General features: G+C 53.3%; 1 protein-coding gene across 1 annotated transcript; it reads right to left on the reverse strand.

Annotated features, from left to right (window-relative positions):
* Window positions 1-8,906: 8,906 nt before the first annotated feature.
* Window positions 8,907-13,184, reverse strand: RGS16 (regulator of G protein signaling 16; the record flags this gene model as incomplete). The annotated part of the gene is made up of 5 exons (XM_084266444.1): window positions 8,907-9,107; window positions 9,373-9,539; window positions 10,889-10,950; window positions 11,625-11,726; window positions 13,105-13,184. 5 exons carry the CDS (start codon window positions 13,182-13,184, stop codon window positions 8,907-8,909), a joined length of 612 nt encoding a protein of 203 aa, XP_084122570.1.
* Window positions 13,185-14,886: the final 1,702 nt, after the last annotated feature.

Raw genomic sequence — 14,886 nt, forward strand, 5'->3', positions numbered from 1 at the left:
TGGGTTTGGCTGAGAAAACGCACAAGGTAGGATAGGCTGCAATTTTAAGGGCTTTGTGATCTTCACCTAATGAAAAAAACAGAAAATCTTGTTTTATTAGACTGTGAGGCCTTGCCAGGGTTTGCGAGGGGCAACTAAGGACAGCAGCACCAGTGTCAGCCGGGAGCCAAGGCCTGCGGGGAAGCAGGACTTTATCTCTTACCCAGGCACACACACCCATCATGTTATCTTGCCTGGGCTCAGCACTAATTGCAGCCTGGGGCGGGCGTCCCGTGGGGGCTGGGGTGTCTGGTGGGGGCTGGGGTGTCTGGCTGAGGGAAATGGGGGACAGCCCAGGATGTTCTTGCTATACATGTTACCTCAGGCCTACTGCCATTTACCTAGCGAATCGGCCCCCGCTGATGTTTTCAGATGGACAATGCAGCAGGGGTGGGCATTCCCTTTCAGTTTTGGGTGGCAGTCCTGGAAAATCCCCGATCCAGTTACCGGAATAGACAGAGCCATTCTTAATTCTTCCTGCATTCATAGGCCATTAGAAGCCCCTATCTGGCCAGAAGCCTTTCCTAGGCTTTTCATGACATTAAGAGGTTAATCAGGTATGACCCAATGTACCTGGATTTTTCTAGAATCTAGAAAAGCTGGAGCCCTGATACCCTGACTGCCAAGGCAGGTGAAAATGACCAGCATTTTCAGAAATCACTGTCTGATAAGCTGAACTGTGAATAACTTATCTAAGAAAATCAGAAAAGAAACAGAGAAGTCTTAAGGTATAAAGCCAAAGTATAAACTCACATGAATTTACCCTCAGGAAAGCCAAGGACCAGTTCAGGGTGGTCTCTTTCCCCCTCCCAAACACAGAAACATCCCAGACTGGTTCGTGGGAAGGGACCCCAAAGCCTCCTCAGTCGGACACCCTGCCATGAGCAGGGACACCCCCCACCAGCCCAGGGTGCCCAAAGTCCCATCCAACCTGGCCCTGGACTCTGCTGCTTCCCAGCAAGCATCCCCAGATAGTACTTGCTTCCCAGCAAAGCCTGCAAGTACCTGCTGCCTTGGTATTTTAAGCTTCTCCTCACCTTTTGGCAAACCCATCCACACCAGGTAACAAGCCGTGCTGCTGAAGGCAGAATCCCAGGAAGGAGGAAGACAGGGGCTGAGTGCCTTCCTCCTCCTCCTCCACCGCCGCCAGACAGCAGAGCTGCCGGCGCCCTGCCCTAGGGAACACTCAAACACTTCTGGCCCATCCCGCTGCCCTTTGGTCATGAACTGCTTCATATCTGCACGTCACGGGCGCTGCTGACGTGCAAAGTCTCAACACCCTGCGTGGCGTCACCCGCCCCCCCCGCCACCAGACGGCAAGGAAGGGCTCCCTCTGCCCCGGCCCGAACACCCGGCGCTGCTTTCAGCAGCCTCAGAGCCAGGGAGCAGCTTTTCCCAGCAGCTGCTCTGCCCTGCCACTCCCCAGGTAGCACCTGCTTCCCAGCAAAGCCTCCGAGGATCCGCTGCGGTCCGATTTTGGACTTTTCCTCACCTTTCAGCAAGTCCTTCCCACTCCAGGAAGTGAGGCAGGAGTTTCACTGCTCAGCTCCAGCGCGTTTATGCTGCCAGCGGCACTCCGGGCGGCAAGCAGACACCTGCCGGGGCACCGGCTTCCTCGTCAGCTTGCGATCCTGCCTGATGGAAGTTCGGATCCCCCGGCCCTTCCTATCCGTCTGCAAGACGGACGCAGGAAGCACATGATTGAGCCCGGGCTGTAACGTCACACCCTGCTTCCTCCCCCCCACACACACACACACACTTCTCCCCGTGCCTTTGTGAGATGAGCTCACTGGCATCCCAAGTCCACCCCACCTCCCCAGGCACCTCCACCCAGCCGTGCTCACTGCAGAGCTTCAGATCACACGTGGAAGGGGGCTGAAGCCGGGTCAGTGAATTCCCACCCGGCTTTGCACGGCCCGTGGCATCCTCGCGGGCCCGCGGAGATGCGGCGGGATGCGAACGCAGGATACAAACAGCAGCGGCGCGGAAGCCGAGGAGCACACCCTCGAGGGGCGCGGGGATGCAGCGTTTTACACACACCCCCAAATCCTTAAGCACCCCTGCAATGCTTGCTCACATCCAGCACCCCCAAAACACATTCCGAAACGCCCCCCAAAGCTCTGCCTAGGCACCAGCTGCCTCCTCCTACCTGTCACATTGAGCATTCTGCTTTCGGCAGGTCTGCAGTGTCCCTCCCACGCAATCGTGGGGTTCGCATTGCCCGGCCATGGGAGACCCTGGCGTAGCCCTTTGGGGACGAAGGCCATGAAACAGCATCTCTCCGGGATTGAGCAGAACTGGGGTTGGAAAAAAAAGAGAAGAGCCCAGGGACCAGAGCAGGGGCCAACTGCAAAAGGCACTAAAAAAATACAGTTAATGTTAAAATACAGAACAAAAATCACACCACCCAGCTGCCGAAGTGCAAAAGCACTGCCCAGGTTGCTGATTTAATGGGAGTAGTTCATTACCTTACGGTGGGAGGATGAAAAGCCCTAGGACGGCAGGAATCCAGACACTAGGAAGAAGGTGTTTTGCAGGGATGTGGCAGAAGCATCCTGTGCCTGCATGCCAGCAAAGAAGGATGTGCTGGCACTGCTATCCCTGTCTCACCCCCCCCCCCCGCTCCAAACTGCTTTCCACAGCGCACAACAGCATCACCTGTAACACTCAGTCACTGACACAAGCGATTTATCGGGAATAAAGGCCCATTGAAGCTTTTTTCCTGAAGCACGGCAATCACAGAGCTCCTCTCCACAGCTCTTCCCGCGACCTCCCGGCTACAAAAGCCTCTGTGGCATTTGCATTCTTGCAGAGCCCTGGTATGGCTCCAGGAACACAGGAGGTGAATCAGGTGGTAGAGAGCATTCTTATGCAGATCTTCCTTTTCCTCTATCCTGATGTACCCAACACCTGTTTTGCAATCCCTTACCCTGAGATAACATCTCCAAGCATCCATGACCTGGCCACCAGCCACAAATAAACATGAGCTAAAACATGGCAACAAAAGCTGCCTGCCAAAGTCAAAATAATTTTTAAAAGCCGCTATGAATAGTAGGATGGGGTGGGTTTTTTTCCTTCATGTTTCCCTTAATTGCTTCCTTATTATACTTCCAAATAGGACTGTCCCAGGGTTTATAAGCTTGGCCATGTTGATGTGATTTCTTTTTTTCAGCACCAGAAAACAACCCTAGAAAATAGTCCACAGGAGGATGCAACTCACAGAATCACAGAATCATTAAGGTTGGAAAAGAACTTCAAGATCACCTAGTCCAAATGCTGATGAGATCATTGACCACATACCCACTTTGCTGCGGAGCACTTTTACCTTTTTAATCTGTACCTGTCGCCCAGTAAAGCTGCTGCCCAACCTTCATCACTGCAAAAGAAAAAGAAAAAAAAAGAAAATCCAACAAACAGCACATCTGCCAGCAGGAACAAGCTGGGAAGAAGAGATGAGGGCAACAGAAAGGCAGGGACCTGTACTTGGCATTGGTGAGACCTCGCTTTGAGTACTGTGTCCAGTTCTGGGCCCCTCACTGCAAGAAGGACTTGGAGGTCCTGGAGCGTTTCCAGAGAAGGGCAACCAGGCTGGGGAAGGGGCTGGAGGGCAAATCATATGAGGAGCAGCTGAGGGAGCTGGGGCTGTTTAGCTTGGAGAAGAGGAGGCTGAGGGGAGATCTTATCACCACCTACAACTACCTGAAGGGAGGTTGTAGAGAGGTGGGTGATGGTCTCTTCAGCCAGGTGACAGGATAAGGGGAAATGGCACAAAGCTGTACCAGGGCAGGAACAGAACAGATATTAGAAAAAGTTTGTTTACTGAAAGAGTTGTGGGGATGTGGAACAGGCTGCCCAGGGAGGGGGCTGAGTCACGTTCCCTGGATGTGTTTAAAACAAAGGGTAGATGAGGTGCTCAGGGATATGGTTTAGCACAGGACAGGAATGTTTGGACTTGATGATCTTAAAGGTCTTTTCCAACCTTGTGATTCCGTGACCTCACTGAGCATAGGACTGCGTCCCAGCCCCTGAGCAAGGAGAGCAGACCAGATCTATCAAAAGCATCCAAAATCAGCCAAAACAAGCCAATCAAGATGCTGAGCTGAGGACCTGAGCTTAAGTGCACTTCCCAAGCAGTGGAGGTGGTTCCCCGTCAGTGCTTTCCCAGCTTCCCTCAGCTTTTCCCCACAGAGCTGTGCTCCAGCACAGCCCCAGGGAAGCAGGAGGACTGCAGAGCCTGATGCTCCCCTCATTGCCCAAATCCATGGGTATTATAATTAATTTTCACCCAATTCCCAAGGCACTGTGCGAGTAAGATTCCCTGCACGCAGCCAGACAGTGTTGGCAGCCTTAGCATTTAGCTGCTACACATGTGCTGAGAAGGACAGCGAGACATATGGCAACGCATCGCGTGTGATTCCTGACACTTTGCTCATGCTAAGGCCTTGAAGAGAAAGCTGGTGAGCTCCCCACAAAATCATAGTTAAGCATTTCATAGCATTGATTTGCAGGCTGCCTTTAAAAAGATAATATATATATTATATATATACATATAATGCACATAACATGGATGCGTGCACACACATGTGTGACCACATGTGAAATTGGCTGCATTCTGCATGGTGCTGTGCATGTGCATCCCTTGTGGTGGGGTACAACAGGAAGCTCAGCCTACGTACACTTAAACATGCACATTCCCCTGCCCAAATCTTCATGGGACCACTCGTGTACGTGCCCTAAGGCCACCCTGAAGGCTGCTTGGTCCTGCTGGATCAGACGGTACCTCTGAGCGACAATGCCACCCCACCGAGCCACTGCTGGGAACACACCGCATCCCAGGACAGAGGGAAATGGGTGGGGTTTTTTTCCACCAAATAAATCCAGACCCCATCCTGGCTCATGGAAACCTGGCCCTGAAGCAAGTATGTGTCACACTCAGGAGGGGGACCAGTGCCAGCCCCCACGTTTGCTCCCCGGAGCTCAAAACTTCTCCACTGCTTCCAAATTTGCAGTCTCCGCCCTGGGAAACTTTGGTTGTGGTTTACTGGAAGCAACCGCGGCCGGCCATGCCCAAAGGCGGTCGCAGGACACTTGAGCTCCTCTCCCTCAATGCGGTTTTGTGGGTTGGGGGGGGTTTATCCTCCCAAAGTTTCCTTATATTACCACTGGGTTTTGCCAGCAATAGCAGAGGACACTCTGGATCCAAGCCTGGGTTTATAGACCGAGTTTCATCTTTGGGAAGTGTCTCAGACCTGTAGAGATGGAACTATGCTGCAAAGGGGAGACTCCGGTATCAGCTGTGAAGTCCAAGTGCTACCACTGAGGCTGAGACTCAGCCTGGGCCACTCGTCCCTGTGCACAGAGAACAGGTGTCATCCCAAATTTCCTTCTAAAGAAAACTCAAGAATGGTTTAATTTTCATTTTTTCTCACTTTTTTTTTTTAATGAACTAAAAAAAGTACATAATGGAGGTGTGACAGGCAAAATATTGGTTTGGGTTTGGGTTTTTTTTTTGTTAGAAACTGCAATTGGGGGAAAAAACCTAAATCCTTTCTAGCTGCTTCCAAACTGCTTTGCTGCCATGAAGTCTCTCTTGCCAGCTAATTTAAATGCTTCCTGGACACCTTTTAGGTAATTCCTTCCTTCTCCTAGGTGCTAAGATGATGTTTACGAGCAGACTGCTGTGATTCTAAACACGAAGACAAGGCTGCAGCTGTGGAAATAGCGAACAGAAGCTCAGAGGATGATTAAACTGCCTTCCTCCTGTTAGGAGGCTGGGGCCTGTGGGGAATAGGGGTGGAGGAGAGCTGATGTGTTCTACAATGAATGATCCCTGGGCTGTGCATGGCTGTGGTAGAAGACACAAAAGGCTTTGTTATAGCTGCTCCTGAGGGGCTTTTTAATGGCAGAGGCAGTGTAATACCTTGGGACATGAGCGCTCCTGGGTTAACGTCGCATGTGATGTCAGCTCCTCCTCTGCAGTCCAAGCACACTCTCCTTGGCTGACGCAGGCCAGTTAATCCTGGCTTCCGAAACACACGAGAATTAGAACGAACTCCACTTAAAAAACCACCTTGGGTTTTTATTCAGGGCATTGGCATCCCAGAGCTATGCTTGGATGCTCCCCTGCCCACATCACTCATGCTGTGGGCAGCCCTCACGTTCTCCCACAGTCCCCCCCCCCAACCCACCCTCCCAAAGCACCCCTTAGGGACCCCAGGGACTGCTCAGACCTCAGAGGTGCTGCGACAGAGGTGGGGTGCTCCCTGGTATCCCCACTACAGCCAGATACCTCCCCCTTTGTCCTTCCTTTGTAAATTCCTTCGTAATTTGATTCAGTCATCAGTTGAGGTATGATAAAACCCAAACATTAAGTATGACAGCAACCCAAAAGCAGGCTTGGCAAACAGCCCCCCTCACTCAAATCCTCTGGTGCTTTTAAGGCAATGGTGCCTTACTAGCTTTAAACGGGAACTCCAGCCCTGCAAAGTGCTCTGAAAACAGAGAGCAGAACAATACCAGCCACCCCAGCAGCTCATAGGTTCCAAACTTCTGCTTTCCTTCTTGCTGCGCGCTGCTCCGTTTTCTCCGATGAGTCGACTGCTATGAAAAAGCTTTGCTCTCTGCAAGTCTTCCCCTTCCTTTCCTATTCTTGACATTGGAACTTTTAAAAGGTGACTGTAACCTGGCTGAGCCCCCCCAAACTTCTGAAGCAACTGAGCCACACAGGCAGCTTGCTTAAGTAGGCTTTGCGAGGCATCCAAAATTAGAATGTAAAAATTAATTGAATGGCCACAATAAAAAAAAAAACCCAAACCTAAAAAACAAAGCCCAAATCTCTGTGTCATCACAGTATTTTCCTCTTTGCATTTTATTTTATAATGGCAATATTACACTCGTAATGAAAACGGACCGTTGCACATTGTTCATCCATTCAGTAACACAGCAAAGGTGGTTCCAGTTGTAAAAGTAAATAAGAAGACAGCAGCTCAGAGGTAGGACCAAGATGGGGCAAGTGGAAGAGGGCTTGAATAGTGTCCCCAACCTGGTCCTTGGTCCCTTGCTCCCCACAAACAGCTGTGAAGAGCCCGGAGGGCAAAAGGTGGTTCCCTAGGCAAGGAGCAAGCACTGGCAGGATCAGGACCCTCACTTTTGGTTTTTAGGGATAAACAGAGGCACACATAGCAGCACCAGGCTGTCTCATCAGGAAACAAGTCTGGCAGCATGTTCCCCACAGGCCAGCACAGGACACCCATGGGTTCCCCATCACACCCTGCTCCTGTGCCAATGCTGCCTCCGTTGCTACCAAATGGGATGCACAGCTGTGCTTTCTGAGGAGCAAACCCCACAGGTCTGAGACCATGAAATGTCCCACCACCCCTCCAAGACACCAAATTCATGGCACACATCACACTTTCACTTGGCTGCCCAGGTGTCTGCTAAAGTGCTGTGGATGCATATTGGTTTCACCGGCCAAGGCAACACCGAGCCCAATTTTAAACCAGGGGAAGCCCCCAGGTTTCCTCTCCCACATTTGAACACTTAAACAAATTAAGTGTTGAAAGGATCACAGGCCAAAGTGCGTGTTTTACATCGCTGTTCTCCATCTAGATCAAAAACACACGTCTACGTGCAGAGATGCCATCCTCAAAGCTGTATTTAACAGGCTGCCCAGAGAGGTGGTGGGTGCCCCATCCCTGGGGGTGTTCAAGGCCAGGTTGGATGGAGCCCTGGGCAAGCTTGTGTAGATCCAGGCCTGGAGGTTGGTGGCTCTGCCTGTGGCAGGGGGTTGGAGCTCTGTGATCCTTAGGGTCCCCTCCAACCCAAACCAGTCTGTGATTCTATGATTTAAGGGAGAAAGGAAACAGCGTGGGAACCACCAAATTACCAAAGCATCCCTTCACTGCCATCAAGGGTCCTCTGAGCTCACGGGGAAACTGTCGCCTTAGACTCCTCCAGCAGCTCTCGCTCGCCGTCGCTGCCGCGTACCTTGCTCCATGGCCGTGCTACAGACCTGGCTGGTCACATTTCTTGAGTTACTGTGCAGGTGGGAGGTGTGCCAAGTGCTCTGCTATCTAAAATAATTGAATTCACAAGCTCCTTGGAGTGCGGTACCGCGTATGCTTTCAGCGGTGCTCTTCTAATAAATATAACAATAAAGAAATAAATAACAATGACAGCAATTAAAAGTTACACATGTGACCTAAGATTAAGCGCAAACCTGAAGGTCGTGTAGATTAAGCAAGGGACACAACGGTCACTGCTAGAGATATGCTGCACTTGGAGGAAGGCGTAGAGCTTTGATGCAGATCATGCATAGGAAAGGGCAGAAGAAGGATCTGAGGGTCAGGACAAGGCAGGCGTAGGGTCCCTCCAGCTGACAATGCCACGGAGTCTTTGGACTTTATTTTCTGGGTGTTGCCTCATAGGAAAAGCCCTGAGGGCAGGTCTGGGGCTGTGGCTTCAGGGCACCGTGGGAATTGCAGGTTCCTGTGCTGGCGCCGAGGTGGCGGCTGATGCTGCAGGTCAGAGGCAGGGTCCTGAGAGCAGGTGGGAGCTCTCCGGTTACGGATGCTGCAGGGAGTCTGGTCTCTTTTTTCCCAGGCTTGCAAGTCAAATCCGGCTTCTCTCTGTCCCCTTGGTGGTGCAGGTCTCCAGCCGTGCTGCATTCCCACCCACCCCATTCCACTGGGGAGGAAGGACCTCTCTTCCCAGCAGCTCCGTGGGAAGCGATTGAGGTTCTGGTGATCCTGCTGAAATGCCAGGACTTCAGCCAAAACCCCACCACACAGGCCTCAGCCCTCGCAAACCGTCTTTCAAGCTCTGCCTGGTCCCCCGGCTCGTCCCCCCATGGCAGATCCGGGCTCGGGTCAGGTATGCGACCGCTTGCTGATGCCGCGGCTGGTGACCTGCTTGGTCATGTCCTGGTAGGAGGCGGACTTCAGGAACCGGGGGTAGGAGTCCTTCTCCATCAAGGTGCGGGTCTTGGCCTGAGCCTCATTGAAGCAAGCGGAGGTGGCACCAGAGAGGTTCTTCCGGGTGATCTCTCTGGTTTCGTGGTCGATATTCACCTGCAAGGAAGCAGCATCCCAAAACATTAACCCAGATTTAAATCCCCTCCCATGAACAGGAGGAAAACTGTTTTCTCCATCTTCACGAGGGGGAAGATGCTTGCAAACCTCATATCTCCTTATGTTAACAGACCATGTGAGGTTAGAAGCGAACGCTCTTGTGAACAAGAGCACACCTTCCCACTTTAGTAAAACCCACCAGGATATTTCATTCCTCTCCCACCCTGTCCGATGCCACAGGGACAGGCAAAGAAGATGCTCTCACCTCCCTGGGAGCTTCACTTTGGACAAACTCCTCGAAGATCCTGTTGGCCTTGGAGGCCAGCTTGGTTTTTGACCGTGTCTTTTTGAAGTCCTCGCATGCCAGCCAGAAGTCAAGGTTCTCCTCACTGAACTCTGTTTTCAGGAAGGTGTGGAAAGCTGTCACCCCACCTGTGGAGTGGAACAGAAAAGTAGTTACAGGAGCTGAAGGACATGGAGGAAGATGATGGCTGCCAGGCACAGGACTGCCAGCGAACATTGCCCTGGGACCAAACATTGCCCTGGGAGCTCGGTAGGACATCTACAAATTTCCTTTCCCTCCGGGCAAATTCCACCCTCTGAGAGGCTGCTAATTGGCCTCAAGACTCCAGTAAAATCCTTTCCCACAGACAAGTAATCCTTTGGTTTTATTTATCTGACCTTTCTGTAATGAGGCTTCAGGATATTTTCTTTGCAGCTTCGGAAAAGAACTAATTCTACCTAAGGAGAAACCCACTGAGGTATCAGTACACCTGCAGGAACCAGGCAGTGATGGCTTTGTTTTTATTTCTCGGACCAGACCCAGGGGACACTAGATGCTGAGGTGTTTGGGAGAGGGACTGCAACAAGGATTTCAAAGCCAGGCCAGTGGGTGTATTAAGTTATAAAGGCAGAGATGCTTGATAGCCATCACAGCATGTGAGGAGGGCTGGAAAAATATATGCCTGCCCCCAAATTAGCACTGTGGAAGGATTTTCTCTTACTGCGGAATAGCTTTTAAGGTAGACAACTACTCTTCTATTAAAATTTAGCACTTCTGCCATTGCATGCCTGCTGTAAAGCTCAGCATAGGGAAGGGTTTATGCATGAGATTAAAAGATCTTCTCTCTGGGTCCAGAGGTACTGTCTGCACAGGGGGGAAAGGGGGACCCTGAGCATCACCATACAGAGAGCAAATATTGGGGGGTTGTGTGTGTGTGTGTGTGTGTAAATAGCTATGGGTAATGCAGTGAGGCAGCTGAATTCCTTCTCCCTGCTGAAGAGCCATCCCTGGAGGCACAGGACAGACAGATGGCAGCAACGTAGTTTTCCGAGCAACCAAAGCCTGTGGGGAGGTGGCTGCATTGCTGTGTGAAGGACGCTGAGACCACACACACTGCCTTCCCCCCAAGTGCAGGGAAAGGGAGGGTCAGTCATGGTGTGATGTTCCCCAGACAGACTGCTGCACACAGGATGCCCACAACTGCACTCCTGTCCCAAGGCAACAACGAGACATCACGAGACAGCACTCGTGCCCCGCCAAAAATGCCCAGACACTAAAAAATCTGCCAGTACAGCTTTGCAAGCATGGCAGGAAGCCCCACACATCAGCTCTAACAGGCCAGGAAAGGGGTGTCTATCTAATCCCTAAACCATCTTATCTGAGGAGGAGACAAGATGTCCTCACACACCAGCTGAAGGCACACGGTCACCCCCTTAATCACTGGACCATGTTTGTCCTACACACTCTCCCCAAGAAAAGAAAACAAGGTCCTACTCACTTTTACTCTTCAGGAGCTGGTCGAAGGACTCTCTCCATTCAAGTACCTCTCGCGATGAGTCTCTGGAAAAGACAAGAGGATGTAAGGCTCACTCCCCCACTGACAACACTTCTCCTGCCCCACAGCAAAGGATGGGAGCACTTGGGTCAAGCAGCCCAAGGAGGAAGGCACCGGCGCGTGGTAGGAAACCAAGGCGAGACCCCAGTATCCATCACCTGTGGGCTCTCTTTCCTTTCTCCCTCTCTTTTGCCTTCCCCGATGGCTCGCCAGACCTCAGCTCCATAGTGCAGCTTTGGCTGGGTAGCTTCTCTAGTGGGTGCTCAGAGAAGCCCTCTCCTGCAGGTACAAGCTGGGCAGAGCGTCCTCTGCAAGTCGCCACCTTGCCTTCAGCAGCAATATTTAGTATTTGCTTGTCTCCCACTGCCTGCATCCCCCAGGGGTCCCGGGCACTGCCCTGAGACACCAGGAACTGCAAGAGCCCCCTGAGTTTCTTCCCTGCTGCTAAGGCCCTGCTCCCTTGTGCCTAATGCCAGAGCATCAGTTCCCCACTCTGATTTTATAACTGGTGGAGCTGGGAAGTGATCTGCCTTCCCTGCCCACTGGGGTGGGACCGAGGGGAGGGTGAGCTGTACTCAGTCCTCTCTGCTGCACCAATGGGCAGGAGCATCCCCCTGGACAGCCTGGTCCTTGGGGACTCATCCCTGCTGAGCGGGGGACACGGTGCTGGTTAGCTTACCTCCACCTGGAGCCCAGCTGCAGCTTGCCAGAGGTCCCGATCCCGTGTCCCAGCTCTGGTTTGTGAAGCAGGATTCCTAAGCGGGTCTTCAGATCCTTGGCTCTGGAAAGTGGTGGAAGGGGAGAGGTGGGATTGCTGGACCACCAGAGTGCTGCCGCCATCCCCCCCTACTGCACCCCAACTTCGCAGGGGCTGCACCCCTCAGACCCGAGGCAGGTTGGAGGGACAGCCCTCGCTCCTCAGCCTCAGTGTCTGCTTTGTTTTCTGCTGTACAAAACAAACGCTCCCCCAGTCGCTTTTCCTGCTCTCCCTGGCAACCACGCTCAGCGGCGCCTTTAACCCAGAGACTGATTCCTCCTGCTCGCTTCCCAGGTAGCGCAGCACCCTTTTATACAGCGCAGAAAGCGATTTCCTCTAGGGCAGGTAGCAGAGCAGCTGCTGGGTGCCCATCCGGACCCCGCCCCCCCCCCAGCTCCTCAGAGCTAACCTGGCTCCTTTTCCCATCCCCCTCTCCCAGCAGTGCTACACAGCTGAAAACACTGGGGGGAAAAACCCAAAACAGCAATTGTTTTCATCTCAGCAGAGTGGGAGCATCTCCCTGCTGTGAAGCTGCTGCAACAGCAGCTGCAACAGGGCTGATACTCCCCTGCTTTGCTTTTTTTTTGGGGGGGGGGGGCGGGGAGCGAGGGGGTGCACCAAGTCACCAGGAGCCTGCCACCATGCCACGGAGACAGCTGCGCTCCCCGATGGCACCATCCACCTACCCCATGCCTTCCAGACCCAACGAGCCCACCAGCAGCAGACGCTCCCGTGCCAGATTCCCCTCTGCCAGAGCCCGGGACGCAGCTGCCTGTCACCGCGTCTCTGCCGGGAAGTCTCTGCAGCAATATGGCAGGAGCTGCTGCTACCTCGGCTCCTCTCCCCGGGGTCCCCCTCCCGCCCCCCCCCGGGCAGCCCAGAGCCCCACTGCTATTTGCGTGCTGCGGCTCACTCAGGCATCCCAGGGCGCTCGTATAAAAACAAGTGTTTAAATGCCAAGCCGGGGGCGCGGGGCTTTTGTAGCCGTGTTTGGCAGGAGGAGCAACGTGTCACTCGACGTTTTGACCGTGTTGAATAAAAAAACAGCCCCCGATGCTGTCAACCTGGAGCAAGTTTGGCTGAGATGGAGCCCGAGGAACGACCCGTGTGTGTCTGGGTGCCGGGACACACGCAGGGCAGCCGGAGCGAGCCCCTTCTCCCATTGCACGTTGTAGCCTTACACTCCCCTCCTGGGGAGCGGAACAGATGCAGCCAAACAAGAAACAATCAGTCACTCGAGCCATCCTTCGCTGCACGTTTCCTCCTGGTCTGCACCCTGCTTTCTCCCGAAACATCCCGGCTGCGGTAGCAGAGGCTGCACCGGTCACTCTGAAGTTAGGCACGTCTTTTCCAGCTGAACCTCTGCATCCCAGAACTGCGGCGTGGCAAATGCCCCCCTTACCTTTCCAAGCAAGTGATGGGGAGCGCAGCTAACCCCCGGCACATGCTGAGAGCTGGGCACCCAGGCATCCAGCAACTCATTGGGTCCTTAGGTCAGCGGCGTGCAACAGGCAGCTGCGGCACCACCTGCGCCTGTGGTCCTGCGCTGTCGTCTGGAAGAGCAGTGAGGAGCCGCGCTTTATATCGGGTGGGAGGCGGGAGAGCTGGGAGGGGGACCCAGCATCGCTCCAGCCAACCAAAAGCTCCTTTGGCAGCACCCGGTGAAGATAAGGGCTTAGGTAGGTGTCTTTTGTGCTGTCAAGGGAGGGGGAGGCCCAGGCTTGTCCTTGAGCATCACAGTCATAGCTGCTTCCTTGATAACAGGAAAAAGCCAGGCTCGTTTCCACCGACACACAGAGGCTGAGTAATTGCTGGCGGTGGGTGCGCAGATGGGGAGAGCGAGAGGGACAGGACAGATGCCGTAAGGCACGGCCATTTGTCAGCTCCATCCTGTTGCCTGAGGACTTCCAACCTTCCTGGCATGGTAGCATCATGCTGTCCCCAGGTGCTTCTAGCAGTCCCCAGCAGGGTCAGGCTGCTTTGCAGGATCCCAGGGGCAGATGCAAAGTTTGGGGGCAGAGTTTACATCATCCCCCCCCAACTCAGAGCAATGCGATATTTCCCTCCCCACCCCACCTTGCACTGCAGGTAGAAGAGAACAGTCTGATGTTTCTGCATCCCCCAGAGTTACCCTGCCAGCCCACATAAAAAAATAAAATAAAGACCAACACCTGACCCCACCCACCAGTAGAATTTGTGTGGCTTCATCGCAAGTTCTCTGCCGGGTCTGTGATGGGGGAAGAGAAGCTGTGGGGGGGAGGAGGGATGCACATTAAAGAAAGTCTGAGCAAAGCCTGGGAAAGCATCTGGGTAAAGGTGGATCCTACTGACAGCTGAAGATGTAAAGAGGAGACTAAAACCAGGGAGAGGTTAGAAACTGGAAGGGAAGGACTGAGCCAGCAAAACCGAATCCTTGCTGTGGATTTAAGGGCAGAAGGAAGAACAGTGGGGCTGTAAGACTGCCTTTGCCTGTACACACGCTAAGAAGGTTTGTGTGTGCCCACTGCATGGGCATCACTGGATCTAACACAGGCTGGTTCTCCACCACAGCTCTCCACCATGCTGGGAGTACTGGTGTCACAGCAGCAGTACCATGCTGACATGGGTACGGGCTCCTGGTACCCACAGGAGCAGGTTACATCTGGTATTTCAGCACTGGCCACACACACCCTTTGCACCCACCTCCCAGCTGTAGCAGTTGGGCAACAACAGCAGTGACAGGTATGGGGCAGTAACAGCCCTTCTCCTCCATCTCCTCCCTGCACAGATGGAGTGCCCAGTGATGCTCTGGCACTGCTTCACCGCATCATTTTGGGGCCTGCCCTATGTCTGTTCTGACTGGTTGCAGCCCCTTCTCCCACCGACAGGCTTGCAACATTACAGAAGGCGCTGGTGACACCCCCCAGCATTTTCCAGAGGACAACCTCCAGAAGGCTGGGCATGTGTTGCAAGACAGATGACTTCTGGCAGCAAGTCCATGGTCACTGAGATGGTTGCTCTGCTGGGAGCCACATGTGGCTTGAAGCAGCTGTGGAAATGTAACCATATGGCAAAACCACAGCCGGGACGGCAGTGACAGACATGGCCCTTGAAAGAGGGGTGGAATGGCAAGGCAGAAGTGAGGAACCACCTGCGGTGGGAGCTTGTTCCCTGCGAGACCAAAGAGCCAACCAAAGGCTGTATC

Source organism: Gallinula chloropus (genome assembly GCF_964237585.1).
Source record: "Gallinula chloropus genome assembly, chromosome: 6".
Classification (NCBI taxonomy): Eukaryota; Metazoa; Chordata; class Aves; order Gruiformes; family Rallidae; genus Gallinula; species Gallinula chloropus.